Source organism: Rhinolophus sinicus, linkage group LG09 (genome assembly GCF_036562045.2).
Source record: "Rhinolophus sinicus isolate RSC01 linkage group LG09, ASM3656204v1, whole genome shotgun sequence".
In the NCBI taxonomy this organism is placed as follows: Eukaryota; Metazoa; Chordata; class Mammalia; order Chiroptera; family Rhinolophidae; genus Rhinolophus; species Rhinolophus sinicus.
Window position 1 is genome coordinate 66,577,318 of NC_133758.1, and position 15,608 is coordinate 66,592,925.

General features: G+C 45.3%; 1 protein-coding gene across 1 annotated transcript in view; it reads left to right on the forward strand.

The window, feature by feature from the left end:
• The window catches only part of LAMB1 (laminin subunit beta 1), a 67,524-nt gene that overhangs the window by 37,491 nt on the left and 14,425 nt on the right, over positions 1-15,608 (forward strand). Inside the window, exons 21-25 of the mRNA XM_019745333.2 lie at positions 1,824-1,987; positions 2,989-3,213; positions 4,175-4,389; positions 5,114-5,210; positions 13,975-14,344. Of these exons, the coding sequence (XP_019600892.2) occupies positions 1,824-1,987; positions 2,989-3,213; positions 4,175-4,389; positions 5,114-5,210; positions 13,975-14,344 (1,071 nt within the window). The remainder of the gene's footprint in view (positions 1-1,823; positions 1,988-2,988; positions 3,214-4,174; positions 4,390-5,113; positions 5,211-13,974; positions 14,345-15,608) is intronic.

Sequence of the window (15,608 nt, forward strand, 5' to 3'; positions counted from 1 at the left end):
TCAAGGACTTGGAGGTTCCAGTGATTACTCCCTTAAGTAAAAATGACTCCTTCCAACCACAAAACCGTGTAGTAAAAGGATAGCAAGGAAACAGTTATACAAGACTGAAAGGAAGGCATTAATATATTACTGCCATCGTTTGTTTCCTGCATGAAGTTTTCCATTACTGTTCTTTCAATGGAAGATGGAAAATAAGTTTGAGAAAATGAGACAGATGAGAAAACCAGAGTATAAAGGACATGAGAGTGGGATGGGAAACAGAAAACAAAGGTGGTTGTCCACATGCCGATTTGAAATCAACACACTCTGCAGTGTATTCATAAGAACATCCTGTGAGAAAGGCTTGGTTGATATTTGTGACTGTTCTTGGATTTTACTTGTAAGCATTTTTATTTCTTGCAGGAGAATGTGAGAGGGTGTGGGAGGAGGAAAGATTTTTCGCTCTAGTTTGATTCTGCTGTCTGGTTTGAGCCAATTTCTCATCATTCTTTTTCTTTTTCCAAGATAATTAGTGTCATCCCCACGAATTTAAAAAGAAGCTCTCGGCTCAGATTGTTCCCGAAGTGGGAAGTGGGCAGGGAGGCAGGAAATGAACACTCAGTTTCTATCATGATGCATTTGGATTTATTTCACCTAGAAAACTTTCTCAGAAGCCGTTGTACACAATTGCTTCATCACCGCCAATTCCCCCAGCGTATAATTGGGGAACATGTTCTTGTATTATGTCTGTGTATAATTTCCTCTGAAGAATTTTCCCCTTCTATTTCGTCATCCTTTCCCCCCATTTAAAAAATATTACCTCTGCCTCAAAAAAAAAGAAAAAAAAAAAAGAAGGAAAGAATAAAGAAAAACAAACTGAATTGGAAACCCTCAGACCTGAGCTCCAGGCTCGGTTCTGCTTCTAACCCACTTTATTGCCTTGAGTGAATTAGCTCACCGCTCCAAGTATCCCACTTTCTGTTAGTAGCATAACTGGGTTGTATTAGGTGATCTTCAAATTCCTTTCAGCTTTTATGGTCTAGGAAGTAAAAAGACTCACCTAAGTACCATTCGTGTTCCATGACATAGTCAAATAATTCCTTGCTGAAAGTCCGGAGGCTGAATTCAAATCCTGGCTCATTACTAACAAATTGTGTAAACCTTGCAAATCACTTAACCTCCCAGAGTTTCTTATCTGTGAGGAGAGGAGATGGGACCTGCTGGGTTTGGGAGTTGAAAAACAGCATCCATCATCCCCGCCCAAGTTTGAAACCACAAGAGGCAGTCACAAGAGTCATGCAGCTGGACAGCTTCCTTACCAGCTCTGTTACTGGGAAAGGCTGGATTGCTTCATGCCACCATGGGCTTGCCAACCCGTCACCTTCTCAGGCAGAGGCAAAGAACAACCACAAGCTTCACTCCCGCCCCCACCCGACTCCTTAATGCAAAGAGGGAGCTGGCTAGAATGCTCAGGGCGGATAGGCAGCTCATAGGACAGTAGGGTGCATGTGGGAGTGAGGGAGGGTCCAGGTGAGGCCAGGGGTGTCACCCTAATGCAGTAGCCCTGCAAGTGTGATTCCCAGAACAGCACCCTCAGCATTACCCAGGACCTACTAAGTCAGAAACGGGAGGAGGCCAGCAATCTGTGTTGTAACAAGCCCTTTTAGGGGATTCTGATAGGAGCTAACGTTTGAGAACCACTGCTCCAATGGAAAGTCCTGCATGTAGACCCATGAGGAATGGGGAGTGAATATTCCCAAGCAGAGAACACAGTTCCTAAAGCTTTTTTGTGACAGGTTCCTCACAACTCTGGCTTCTGGTCTTCTCTTCTGTGACTAATGTAGGTGCTTGGCTGGTTACTATGGTGATCCCATCATTGGATCAGGAGATCACTGCCGTCCTTGTCCTTGCCCAGACGGTCCCGACAGCGGACGCCAGTTTGCCAGTAGCTGCTATCAAGATCCTGTTACTTTACAGCTTGCGTGCGTCTGTCATCCTGGGTACATTGGTAAGTCATGTGGAGACTCTGGAAGGAAAAGAGGTGTCTTCATGAGTTAGTTGTTAATGAAGAAAATAGATGTGAAGAGTGAGCCAATTTAGTTTCATTTTTGCAATCCTTAATTAAAAGTGAAGGGATCTAGAAAGATGCTCTTTTCCTGCTTGGGGTAGAGTAATTCTTGAGTCTTTATGATAATGTTACAGTACAGAGCACGAGAGCAAGCTTGTTTAAATCCATAAATGAATCCCTGTGAACATTTCTCTTATTAGGCAGTAGAAAAATTAATTTACATTTGACTTCTCCTTTCCTTTCCAACTCCTAGCCAAAGAGTCTTAAAGTAGTGATGTGGCCCAACATTCGGCAGAGGGAAGAAAGCGTGCTGGGGGTCCCCAGATAACTGAATCGGTCAATGCTAGTCCAGTCTTCATTGTTTGTTATACTCACATTATCGGTGACACTCAAGGAGTGTAGCAAGGTGTGAAAATAAACTCCCTTTGTTTCATGCCACCCTTTCACATACTAGTTATGCTAATCCAGAGCTCAGTAAATGTTTGCCTGTAGTTTCAGGATTTCTTAAACAGGAAAGTTGGTCATCATGAAGGACCCCATTTTTCATGCAAGAGCAGTGATTTTTCAGTTAATGTAGTCCTTGGATTAGGATTTAACGCCAAGCTAAACTTTCCCCTGCTAGGTCATTATCTGCTCCTAATCTGCTCCGTCCCTGTGTAATGAGAAGCTAAAGTGCCATGCGCTGGAACACTTACAGCTGTCCATGCCCCACGGTGGCCTCTGAGCCAGGCTGCAGCAGTGTTACAGGGGACAGAATACTTCTTTCCCCTCAAACTAGAAGCCGGTTTTTCTCCCCAGACCATGTGGTCACCCCGAGCTCAGTCATGGGTGCTGTGAGGAGTGCAGCACAGCCTGGGTTGGCTCTCTCGGCAGGAACGTGGATGGACTAGACCTTTCAGTCCGTGAGCTAAAGGTGTTGTGCTTGGTTTTATGGATGATAGGTTCCAGATGCGACGACTGTGCCGCAGGCTTCTTTGGCAATCCCTCGGAGGTTGGGGGCACATGTCAGCCTTGCCACTGTCACCACAACATTGACACGACAGACCCAGAAGCCTGTGACAAGGAGACAGGGAGGTGCCTCAAGTGCCTGTACCACACGGAAGGGGAGCACTGCCAGCTGTGCCGCTTCGGGTATTATGGGGACGCCCTCCAGCAGGACTGTCGGAGTAAGACGCACGTTCATTTTGCCTGCTCTTTGGAATGTTTTCCACTTTCTTCTGCGTTGGGGCATTTCATTCTTCTGGGATTTATTTCCTTTGAGAATACACTTGTTCAGAGAGGTCAAATTTCACTTTCAACAAAAGGAAGATAACACGGATCTTTCTTTTTTTCTTTGCATCCTCATTTTCTAGCAGGACTGAAGTCTTAAGATGTGACTCAGTACCTGACAGAGACAACCAAAAGGAAAAACTATGTAGCTGTCACCATGATAAATGCCATCCAATAAAGTGTGTTGATTTTATGTTCTACCCAGGACCTGATTGGCTAGGACCATTGGTCCACACCTTTTCTCTGTCACTGATGGGTAGAGCCTTCCAGTTTAAGGAAAAGTAAGAAGTAACAGCTCTAAAGTCTCCTTCAGCCTCCATATTTCTCTCTTATCAAGCGATCAGCCAGCATTTCCTCCTGCTCCTGCTGCACAGCCAGCCCCCAGGCCCCTGTCTTCGTTGATCCAAACACGTGTGGAATGTTGAGGAGCAGTAGGACTGGATTCCTGCGAGCTATAGTAGCTTAAAGGGCTTCTACCTGCTCTGTCTGGTACATCCATTACTGCTGCTCCCTGCCAAGGGTTTGAAATCACTAGATAGCTCAACTCCAATGACATATTTTTTATTATTTCCAGTTAAATCCTCAATTTAAAAATGATTCACCAGCAGCTTATTATATCTGTGTCTTTTGAAAATACTGCTGGCTTGTCTGCCTGGGAGATGTCAGAACATCATCAGAACTTCCGAAGAACAATAGTCGTAGATTTTATCACCTCTATTCCTTCCGCGGCTTGTTTGCGTTTCCAGGTTGAAATCTGGAGGGGGAAACATCATAGCTGTTGGGCTGGCACTAATCTTTGCACATTGCCTGTGTGTTCTATGAATGTGACAATATACGTAATTGTCTGCTCTTTTTCAGAGTGTGTCTGCAATTACCTGGGCACTGTGCAGGAGCACTGTAACGGCTCCGACTGCCAGTGTGACAAAGCTACTGGCCAGTGCTTGTGTCTTCCGAATGTGGTTGGACAGAACTGTGACCGCTGTGCGCCTGACACCTGGCAGCTGGCCAGCGGGACTGGGTGTGACCCGTGCAACTGTGATGCTGCTCATTCCTTCGGGACGTCTTGTAATGAGGTGAGGTGCTACGGCCGGCCTGGGTGACGCCGTCATGCCACAAGGAGAGATGCCTTTATGAGTTCAGGTGACAGATAGTTGGTGCGTTTTCCCCAGTTAGAGAAAGGCACACCCTCCTGTGGTGGCAGCCTTGCCCCAGGGCACACAGCTTGGCAAACAGCACAGACTGGATGTCAGCCCTCACTTGTCCCACTTGGCTGGGACTACATAACCACGCTGGGAGGCCCCATCTGATGCACCCACAGCATTTTAATATGGGGCCCCAGCTGCACACTCAGATTAGAATGGAAGGGCTGTGCTGTTTCTCGTCAATCCCGGGCTGCTGAATCAGGCTGTTTTCTTAGCCACACAGCCTGAAAGGAACAAACAGCCACACTCAGCATTGTAAAAAGTGCTTGTTTCCTGACACACACTCAGAATGAGGGGCTCCCCATGGCAGATGAGTCCCAGGTGGCCTAGTTGATTTGTGAAGAAACATGTAAATAAACAGTAACGTGCTCTGGGCCTTTCCAGCCTCTGTTGCAGAAAAGCAGTTAGCAGATGCTGGCAGGGGGCTCTCAGCACCCAGGATAGAGGTACGAGTCCCTTTTCTTGTCCAGGATGTGGAGACCTTCTCAGGCACATGGTGGGGTCCCACCTCCCCTAACTGGCAGCTGACAAAGAAAGTGCAGGCTGGCTTCTGCCCCTCAGCCACTCTTGACCAAGCTCTGTTTTCTGGCCACAGTTCACAGGGCAGTGCCAGTGCATGCCTGGGTTTGGAGGCCGCACCTGCAGCGAGTGCCAGGAGCTCTTCTGGGGAGACCCCAACGTGGAGTGCCGAGGTGAGGCTGTGGGCGATCTTGGTGTGGTGCTTGATCAGAGTGGAGGGAATAGATGTCGGCTCGGGCATTTTGTAAATTCTAAGCACATCATAAATTAATTTATCTATAAAAACTCTTCAATTGCAAAAGAAATTCATGCTCATTGTTTAAAAAAAGAAAATCTAACAATCTAGCCCCATAGATATGTGGGCAGTAAAGAGTGGGCCTGCTCATCTCTCCAGCTCCATCCTCCAGGGGTAACGTTGGTTTGTTTCTGTGCAGAAAGACACACTTACACACCACAGATATACACAAAACTGCTTTTTAAAACGCTTTTAACCCAAATGGGCTTATATTAATCAGGGATTTCGGTTAAATTGATTTTCCCCCCCTGTGAACAGGATTTTGTGGCCAGCTTTCTCGTCAGTACATGCAGAGCTAAATGGTTGTTCAAGTAAGATCGTTTGATTCCGGTGAATCGAGTAGACTCTGCTGCTGACAGAACCCTCAGCGTTTGTACTTTGTGTAATGTCCCTACGAGTGGGAACCAGAGGGTGTTGTCATAGCGCCTCTTTGAACAAGAAGTCAAATAGATGACACAAGCTCCAAGTCTATTAATGAGGATAAAACCCAGGGTCCCACTTAGGCTTATAATCAAATAGGACCAGGAGGGAAAACTTGACTTTTTTTTTTAAGAACAAAAACTTGTAAAATCATATGAATCATAAAGATTGCTTAATTTTTATGCTGTTGCAATGTTTTTTATGACCTGCTGGATTACTTTTCATATCTTCAAGTAAAAGTGTTTACAGAAAAGATTTTAATAGATTGTTTCTATTCTTTACTATTTGGGTTTTCATCCCTGTTTTAAATTTATAACTATGGATAAATATCTTTTATAGTTTCGTATTTCTTCTTTGTTACACATTTTCTTTGTTTGTTTTTCTTTGTTACACATCTGAAATTCTAGGTCTCTGTTGGACTCTAAATTTTAAAAAATGACCTTTTTCTTTCTTGGATACAACTGTAGCAAGAAATAACACAGACCTTCAAGTTAGCAGTTCATTCAGGATCTCTTCCTATCAGAGGTCAGAAGCCTAGAAACAGTGTGTTCCTTCAGTCAATAGGGCTGTTCCTTAACAGCAGGAAAATTTCAAACAGTGGACAAGACCAGAAGAAAAGGCATGTGATTTGTTTTTCCAGTTGAGGCCCTTCCTATTTAGCTAGAAGGATTTGGGCAGACAGATTAGATTAAGGTTTGTTCCACAGAGGAGACGATGTTTGCTGTGTTAATAAACAGGTGCTTTTTCGTTCATCCTTCTTCAGCCCCAGTGTTGGTTCTTAAATGGAGCTGATTTTCTCACCTCCCCTAGAAGGACTGTGACATTCAGCGCAGCACATGCTCCAAGCCTCTTCTGCAAGTATAACCCTGCTTGAAATCTGGCTTCTCCAGAGTTCTAACCACTGTTCTGTTCAATTCCTCAATCTTGTAATGGCCTTAGCGCCCCAGGGACTTGATTTTTTCCAGATAATGGTTCTATCGTTGCTTATGGCCTGATTCTATCAGCATGTGTCATTGGAAAAATAGCTTTGGCTGCCAAAGCTTTCTGACCTTTTGCTCTGTCTAAGCTTTGTTAGTATGAAAGGCCTGTTCCCCAGAATCAGAGTCAATCAGAGAATTGTTCATCTAGTCCTCAGAAATTTACCCCCTTACCCTTTAATCTTTGCTTTAAACTTTCAGCTCTCAATCTGCCAGAGAAATTGTGGCTTTTAGGAACAGTATCAAACGGGTTTGGGTCAAAAGTTGACCATGTTTTAGACACTTTGCAAAGAATGAAACCCATGGCATCGATGTTTACCACTCGTTTGTTCATTTTCTCCAGAAGAAAGGGCAGCCCGTTGCAGTAGAAACTGTTGGGACCCCCGTGCTTTTGACACCGTGTGGAAGAAGCTCCTAACTTACAAAACATCAAGAGACACTGAGAATTGATTGAACAGTGGGGACTCATTGCCAGCCTTGTGCCAGGCTTGTGCGTGCAGGCGGGCAGTGGGAGCAGGACCAGTCAGATTTGATAGGGTAGAGACAACATGCAGAAGCACACAGAGTTCAGGGCTGTTAGATGTCCTCGTAGGTCGTCACACATGGAAATGGGAGGACAAAGCCTGAAGGGACTGGGTCCAGCAATCAGCAGGACAAGAAGAGATGTCATCCGAAATTAGGTGGAACTATGGGCAAAGAACATGACCACTTTTCTCAAATTACATAAGTAATTGCCAGTCTTCCGTTTCAAATCTCTTCATTGAACAGGGTACAAATTTAGACTTTCTGGTGCCATCTCATTAACAATAAGGTTATAGAAAGACTTACATTATAGCTAAGTATTCTCCTTATGGGAAAAAAAAAAATGTAGTTATGTAAAAGACAAATGAGTTGAGCCTCAAACTTATAAATTGTTGAATGTTGCTATTGTCCAGGCGGGTTGGGGCTCTTGGCCAGTCGTGCCAAGTCTGAACAAGCCCACCACTGTGCTGGGATGGGGAGAGAATCTCATCCACCCACCACCGAACGTGCCAGAGGAAGCCTCAGCTGGGAGCTCTGCGTGGTGCCCCCACCAGTCACACAGTCACATGAGGAATCTTTCCGTTGATTCACAGATAGCAAAGAGCCTCTGACTCTTGGGAAAAGCAGTGTCTCTTAACCCCAGGAAGACTGGAAATGTGGGGCCTAGGTAGGGGGCTCTGGGTAGTGGCCAGCATGCTTGTTTTTCGTTTCAAAGTGTTTTAGCAGAGAAATGAAGTCCATTTCTTTGCTCAGACATAAGTGTTTACAATGCTTGTATTCTTTTCTCAGCCTGGAATTCATTTACAATCACCCACCTTTTTATTTCTTGTCAGTGTGACTCAGGAAACCAGATTTAATTTGATTCTTTAGAGACCCACACATACTCTTGTTAGGAGAGGGAAGGCTTGTCTTCTACGATCCGAAGCCCAGAATCTGGCCCTAAGTGCAGGGCTAGACCAGAGTTAGGCAAACTGACCATGTGCCAAATCCAGCTTACTCTGTGTCAGTCAGGTTTCTGTGGACCCAGCCAGGCCGTTTGTTCCGTGTCATCCTAGGCTGCCTCAGGCTGCATGGCCAGAGCTGAGTTGTGTGACAGAAACCATACGGCCTCCAAAGCCTAAATATTTACCATCGGGGCCTTTATAGAAAAAGTTTGCCGACCCCTGGACCAGACAGCCAGCTCATTTCTGCAGGTGAGGTCAGTCATTCTCTAACTTGCATTTCAAAACCGAGGTTGTATCACTGAGTTATATTATCAAAAAAAGGTGGGGCTGAGGGACATAGAGGGTGAAAGAGAAAGAAAATCACATTTAAGAAATTAAAAAGTATTAAAATTTCCCTTGCTTATAGTAAAATGGAAATGCCTAGGTAAAGTATCAGGAAACCGTTCGGCATGAGCAAATCCTGGAGTCCCAGGTCCCTTTGAGACAAGGTCCATGGCAGAAGAGAATGGGCCCTGTTCCTGACCGTAGGATGCAGCACTTTCTCTGTTCCCAGGCAGACTGAAGTTTCCAAAGGAAACATAGGGAACCAGCACGACACTGAGTGCTGCCCATGGGGTGTAGACACTCAGCAGAGAAAAGCTGGCGCCTGAACAGGAGGCGTTTGCAGGCTCCCTGGGGAAGTGGGTGCGTCATCTCGTGATGGCAGGAGGCAGGAAACAAGTGGTGCAGGCCTTTTCACTGTCAGGCAAGACGTGTAGGAACCGGAGTCCCTCGGCAAGGTTTCATGGGAAAGGTTAGCTCCAGTGGCCATTTATAGAGGCTCTGCTCTCTGTGTGCCGAGCACTTTTAGGGCGATTACATGCATATTCTTGATTTTATTCTTATAACAACCAACCCGTGGGTGAGTATCATCTCTGTCCACAGCTGAGAAATCTCAGGCTCAGAGAGGTTAAGTGACTAGCCCAAAGACACACTACAAGTAAGGACAAAGCTGGGATCTGAAGTCAGGCCTGGTGGTTCCTCGATGGCAGTGATAGTTAGAGAGGGAATTACTATCCTGGAAAAGGGGGTGGGGATGCCCTCAGGAAACCGTCTTACTGGAGAGTCATGGAGAGATTTGGTCTCACCAGATTGTAAAAAGCCTTGGATGCCAAGTCACTGAGGATGGACTTTCTTCAGTGGGCAGAGGAGGTCTGGAGATGCAGAGGGAAGGATACAAAGAAAGCAGAAAAGTTGTACCTACTGGTGAAGAGGTACATAAGCTGTTTTCCTCTAGACATCAAGGTCTATAAAATGGGTGCAATAGTCTTCATTTACCTATCTTTCAGAGGTCCTGTTTTAAATGATGAGAAAACTTAGTAAAAATAGAGGAAACCTACTGGCTACGTAACAAAGAATGTATTTATAGGTGAAGGTAGAATTCTTATGGCTCAAATTAAAATGATTACTGTCTCCTTTTTAAAATGCTATTCTTCCTCTTCATGATTTGTTCACTTTTGCTATACACACTGTCTTTTCCAAGAGAAAGTTTTTGCTCCTCTGCCCAGTAATCCCATTTCTTAAAGCAGTGCTGAGCTGCAGGTCCGCCTGGACCCCTGTCCGTTTCCCGTCAGAGAGGAGAAAATCCATGGACCTGTCGGAGACTGCCTGAACCGTTAGTCTGGAATGTCATAGGTCCCAGTGAGTTTGAGAGGTCATTGGAGAGTCTCCATAATATTAGTGTCCGTGAAGTTTTAAATTGTCAGGTGAGAACCAACCTTTCTGCTTCAGTCAGAAAAACTCTTGGGGGTTCTTTTTACAAGGTTGTAAGTGAGGCTTCTGGTGCTTGCCTCCCAGGTGGTCCCATTAGAGAAGCAGTTCTGGAAACTCAATAGGCAGGGAAGGAGGCATGTCCACAGGGGCTTTAGCAGTTTCCCAGCTTCCGTTTGAAATTAAAACCTAATGCATGTTAGAGTAGTCATTTGGTATCCTTCCAGAGAAAGTTCAGGATCGATGTTTTCTATGATGAAACTGCACTCCAGCATCTGTGAAATGTGACTCTTTCCTTTTCAATAGAAGGAAAGGACTGTTGGTCAGTTGAGCTGAACCGGTCCTTGTCTTCTGGAGAGAGCTGAAGCTCTGCTGGCCCTTCAGAATGCTGGCCTTTAAGGGACAAGGCACAGGGTCCAGAGATCAGAAAGGACAAGGACAGGTATCCTCCAAAATCAGATGGCGCTATGGGAGAAGAACGTGACCACTTTTCTTAATTATGTAGTTAATTGCCAAGTATGTCTTCAATAGCAAATCTTTCTGTTGAAATGGTTTGTTGGATGGTGCGACTTTAGACGTTCTGGTGCCACCTTGGTAACAATATGCTAGAAAGACTTGGGTCATGGCTCAATATTCTCCTTGTGGGGAAAAAAAATGTGGTCATGTACAAGACAAATGAGGCAAACCTTAATGGGAGATCACTTGCCTTTTAAACCGTACTGTTTGGGACCAGTATTTTCCCCCTCAAAGATGTCCATGACAAAATGAGAGCAAGATATGCCTTTACCAATGAAACGAATGAAACATTATTAGCAAAATTAAAAATAAACATATGCACACATTTCCTTGTCCCAAGCATGAATCCAGTAAAAACCTCTTTAGGACTGAACTAAATAATACCTTTGCATTATCTATGGAAAAGCAATAATTTTACAAGCAAGCTGAAAGCATGTGCAGCGTCTGCCTCAGTTGTCCCAAGCCTGCAGGGGCTGGTAAAGTAGGCACAAGCCTCTTGAGACCCATAGACCCCACACAGGCAGCCAGTGGGCCTGCTGGCAGGAGCAGACCGAGAAGCTCATTGACTAAATGGCATCATTAAGGACCTCTGTTTACAGAGGTCCTCAGGTTAGTGCATCAGCCTGCATTGCTGAACTTCCAAAGGCATCACTACTGCAGGCCACACACACTCTTTCACCCCTAAACAGACACATTAATGTACAAAAGGAAGGCTGGAACAGATGGGAAAATAATAGTCAGTACTCCTCAAGATGCCGTGTAGTGACCCGCCATCTCGGCATCGCCTGGCAGCTCTTATGCAGATTACCAGGCCCCACCCCAGACCTACTGATTCCAGATCTGCAGGTGGAGGGTCGGAGAGCACTTGTGTTTCATGAACCCTCCAGCTGATTCTGCTGCATGCCTAAGTTTGAGAGGCAAGGACCGAGATGACCCAGGTACCTCGCTCTTTGGAAGGTGACTTAATTTTACCAGATGATATGGAAATCCATTCCTGAAGTCTAAACAGCATCGGCGTTCAGACACAGCATCATCTAAGTTCTTCCCATTCTCCTGATCTCAGAAACTGATGAAGGCAGTGGTTGTCCCAAGTCTTCCTCATTAAATCTCTGGGCATCACTAGGCATTCCGCTAGAAAAAACTCCATGGTCAAATGAGTTTGGGATATGACTGGGTAAAAAAATGTGAAACAGGGTTTTTCCCACAGACCTCCTCAGAGTCTTTAATTTGCTGATGTTTGTTTTGAATCTTTAAGAGAATGATGTAGAATTTCCCAAACCTACTGGATTATGGAACTCTTATTTCCGGGAACATGTCCTCGAACTAATGATCTAGGGAACACACTTAAATGTATCCTCCAGCTCCCCTACACTGCTTCATGACTCATGAGAATGCCCCAGAAGAACGCAGGAAACATGAAACATGCCTGAAGTGCCTGGAAAGAAACAATATGCTTAAGGGAGAAAAGTTTGAAAACCCAAGACACCAAGAGAATACTATACACATATATGTTTTAGATCCTAAAGATTGAGAATATTCCAAATTTCAAATATTTGAATACCACGATGTTATTCAGAAATATAAAAAGATAAACGTAAGGAATGCCATGACAACTTTTCGTTCCCCTTTGTCCAGTGGAAATGTGACCAAGCAGGTCTTTGTGCAGGAGACCACCTGACACTTGCATGGACACAGCAAGTGACAGTAAGGAGAACATTTACTGAGTGCCTACTATGGGTCAGACACTCCTTGAAGCAGTTTAGAATTGTTATTTCATCCTGAAAGCACTCCTGTGAAGGAGGGGTAATCATTACCCCTTTTGTACAGACGTGGAAACTGTGATTCAGTCTCCTTGCTGCCCAGAGCCCCACAGTTGGCATGTGGGGAAGCAGGACTCAGCCAGGCAGCCTGAGCCCACAGCTGTGCTCTGACCATAGCACTGTGCTACTCAAACTTGCAGCTTGAGAGCTTGGAGTGTAGTTGGCCAACAAAGGCAATGGAGAGAGAAAGCAATGGAATGGGACAGGCCTCAACACATCTCTCTGGGTTTAGAGGATGGAGGCCTTGCGAGCAGCTCTCAGGGCCATCAATGAAACTGGTTCTGGAAGGTGTTGCATTAGAAAGTCTTTCAGAGGCAGATCGTATCTAGTGACTACAAAATCTTAAAATGTAAGATTTTATAAAGATTTTTGAGAGACTATGAATCTGTTGTACTTTGTCACGGTTGACATTTTAGGAGGATTATTTTATAGGGGCACGTGAATGTCCCTTGCATACATGTACCAAAAATGAGGTTAGGGCCTCGTTGGGCGAAGACAGCTGAACTCCAGTTTGCAGGTTAACCCTGTGTTCGGTGCTGAGAATGGAAAAATGGTTGAAGATGGACCCCTGCCCTTGGAATCCTCAGTCTAGTTAAGAAAACAAGATATTTGTTTGTTTGCGGGGTTTTTTAATTGTTTGGGGTTTTTTTTGCCCCACATTTTTCCAGAAAGGATTGAAAGCCAGAGGTAAGATGTGTGTACAGGCTTTTTGTTATTCAAACACTATACAAATACTCAGAAATGTCAAGCATTGATAAAATGAGTTAGTCACCTGAGAATTGGGACTCTAAGCCAGGGTTCAGTGGCACAGGCATTGTGACAAGTAATCTCAGTCACAGTCCATTGGCCAAGCACGCCAATTTGACTCTGTACCGTTGGAATCTACCTAAAATGCCAACCTTACTGGGCCAGCAAGAGATGGGGACTTGAGTGGCTCCCCAGGTCCCTTCTATCACTCTGATAGTTTGTGAGCCTGTGCATTTAGTGCTGGGGTGGTTATCACAATGGCAGATACCCAAGAATTAGATTACATACAGCGGAAAGCCTTTGAACTAGATGCTTAGAATTCCTGTGACTTCTCCCTGATTTACTTTCCGTTTTCTCAAGTTTGTTGCATTTCTCCAAGTATTCATCCTTCTGTTTGGGGACCAGGGAGGGTGAGGTGTGTTAGGAACTGCTCGTTTGTGTTGTATCTTACGCCAGATGCATCATAGCATCAGATGTCGCCTGAATTGTCTATATTGATAGGATCCAAAGGAAGTCAGAGGAAGAGGAAGGCAGAGGCAGGACAGAGCTTAAAAGCACAGGCGCTGGAGTTGCAAAGTGCTAAATCGGAATCGTGTTTCAGCCATTTCCTTGCTGTAAGACTTGGGGTGGGTAACATGTCCCACACGGTTATTGAGAGGGTTAAATGAGATGATTGATGTGTGTAAACCATTTCTACAATGCCAGGCGCAGAAGTGTGTGTTACCTTACAAAGAAATATTTGTGTTCTATTATCATCAAGAACTGTCAGCGAGGGTTGAGGTGATGCATGTTTTGGCGAAGCTGCTGCGGTCACTACAACAGCCGCTGGTAAATGGTCATCAGTGGTTGACACCTTCCCATTGTAACAGTGACGATTCTAAATGCCAGGTCTTGTCACTGCAGTGTATGGTCCAGTAGATGAGCGAGCATTGCTGTTTCCCTTCCAGCCTGTGAGTGTGACCCCAGGGGCATTGAGACACCGCAGTGTGACCAGTCCAGCGGCCAGTGTGTCTGCATCGAGGGTGTCGAGGGCCCACGCTGTGACAAGTGCACGCGAGGGTACTCGGGCGTCTTCCCCGACTGCACTCCCTGCCACCAGTGCTTTGCTCTTTGGGACATGATCATCACTGAGCTGACCAACAAGACCCAGAAGTTCCTGGAGAAAGCCCAGGCCTTGAAGATCAGCGGTGTGATCGGGCCGTACCGGGAGACTATGGACTCAGTGGAGAAGAAAGTCAGTGAGATCCGAGACATCCTGGCCCAGAGTCCAGCCGCCGAGCCGCTGAAAAACATTGGGAATCTCTTTGAGGAAGCAGAGTGAGTAGTTAATGAGCTTGCCTAAGAATTCACGGTATTATTTCAACTTAATAATAAGCAGCAGCGATGCCTTGGCATGGTGCTTCCGTCCGAAGGCGTGGTTAGTCATGTGAGTACAGACAGATGCTGGCCATTCACTTCCCAGCAGTCTTTACTCTGAGCATTTGGGCCCGTGAATGTTGGCCCATCACTGGGGACCAGATCTGTGGAGGCTGCGTATAGAATGTGTGCGTGTCGTGTTCGGCGCTCCTCTTTGCAAATGGTGCTCTAAGGCAGTAGAATGGCAAGAACATGGAATTCGGAGACTGAGGATCCACGAGTCCCAGCTTGGTTCCTTGCTAGGCTTGTGAACTTGAATGACTCGCTTATTCCTGAGCCTCTCCTTTCTCTCCTGTGGAGGAGTGGCAGATAATATGGCCTTTACCGTACAGAGTAACAAAAGGATTGATCTATGAAATGGATAATGTAATTGCAAAATGCATTATAAATATGAATTGTTACTGTATGCTTTGCTACTGCCAGGGAAATTCCATTACCACAAATAAGACTCCAATTTCCGAGTTCCTTCCGCTGCTCAGCCGTTGGTCCACCCCAACAGTGCTTCATTCATTGAACTGTAACAATTCTCTACAATGAAAAATCCTCCTCTTAGCCCTTCTCTAGGTAAACCTCTCTCTGACTGGGTAGTGTTTATTTTGCCAGTGAAAGCAGAGAGAATTGAGCTGAGTGATGCCTAACTTCTCAGGGATCATTTTTCTACCATTTCTCCTAACCGTATCTCTCATGCTCTCAAATACTCCAGCTGCCTTTACCAAAACCCGCACCGTCAGTTCTAGGCTGAAGGACAAAGATAAAGCAGGAAGGGGTAGGAAGTGTTTGTGTTTCCTTAAGAGCTGTGTTTTTTTTATTGTAGACTCACCATTTGGCGTGAGCTAGGGGACTGTTTCATAGCTAAATCCTATACACTGAGGTGATTTTACATTATGATAGAACTACAGGAATATTTTTTGTGTGATGGGACTGTAGTCAGCATCTCTAAGATGCCAGATGGACTTTTCATCTCAACATGATGTATGAGAAGCAGGCAGGGAACAGCTGACCTTAGCACAAGTTCCTTGCAGAAGGTGTTTCCTAGACCGTCTCGATTTAAAGCAACTGGTCCCTCCACTTCAAAGCTCAGTTTTGGTGCCCAAGACCATGTGGTTGCCCTCGGTGCTATGTAGTGTCTTTGTGGGGTAATAGGTATTTAATGAGGAGTTTCACC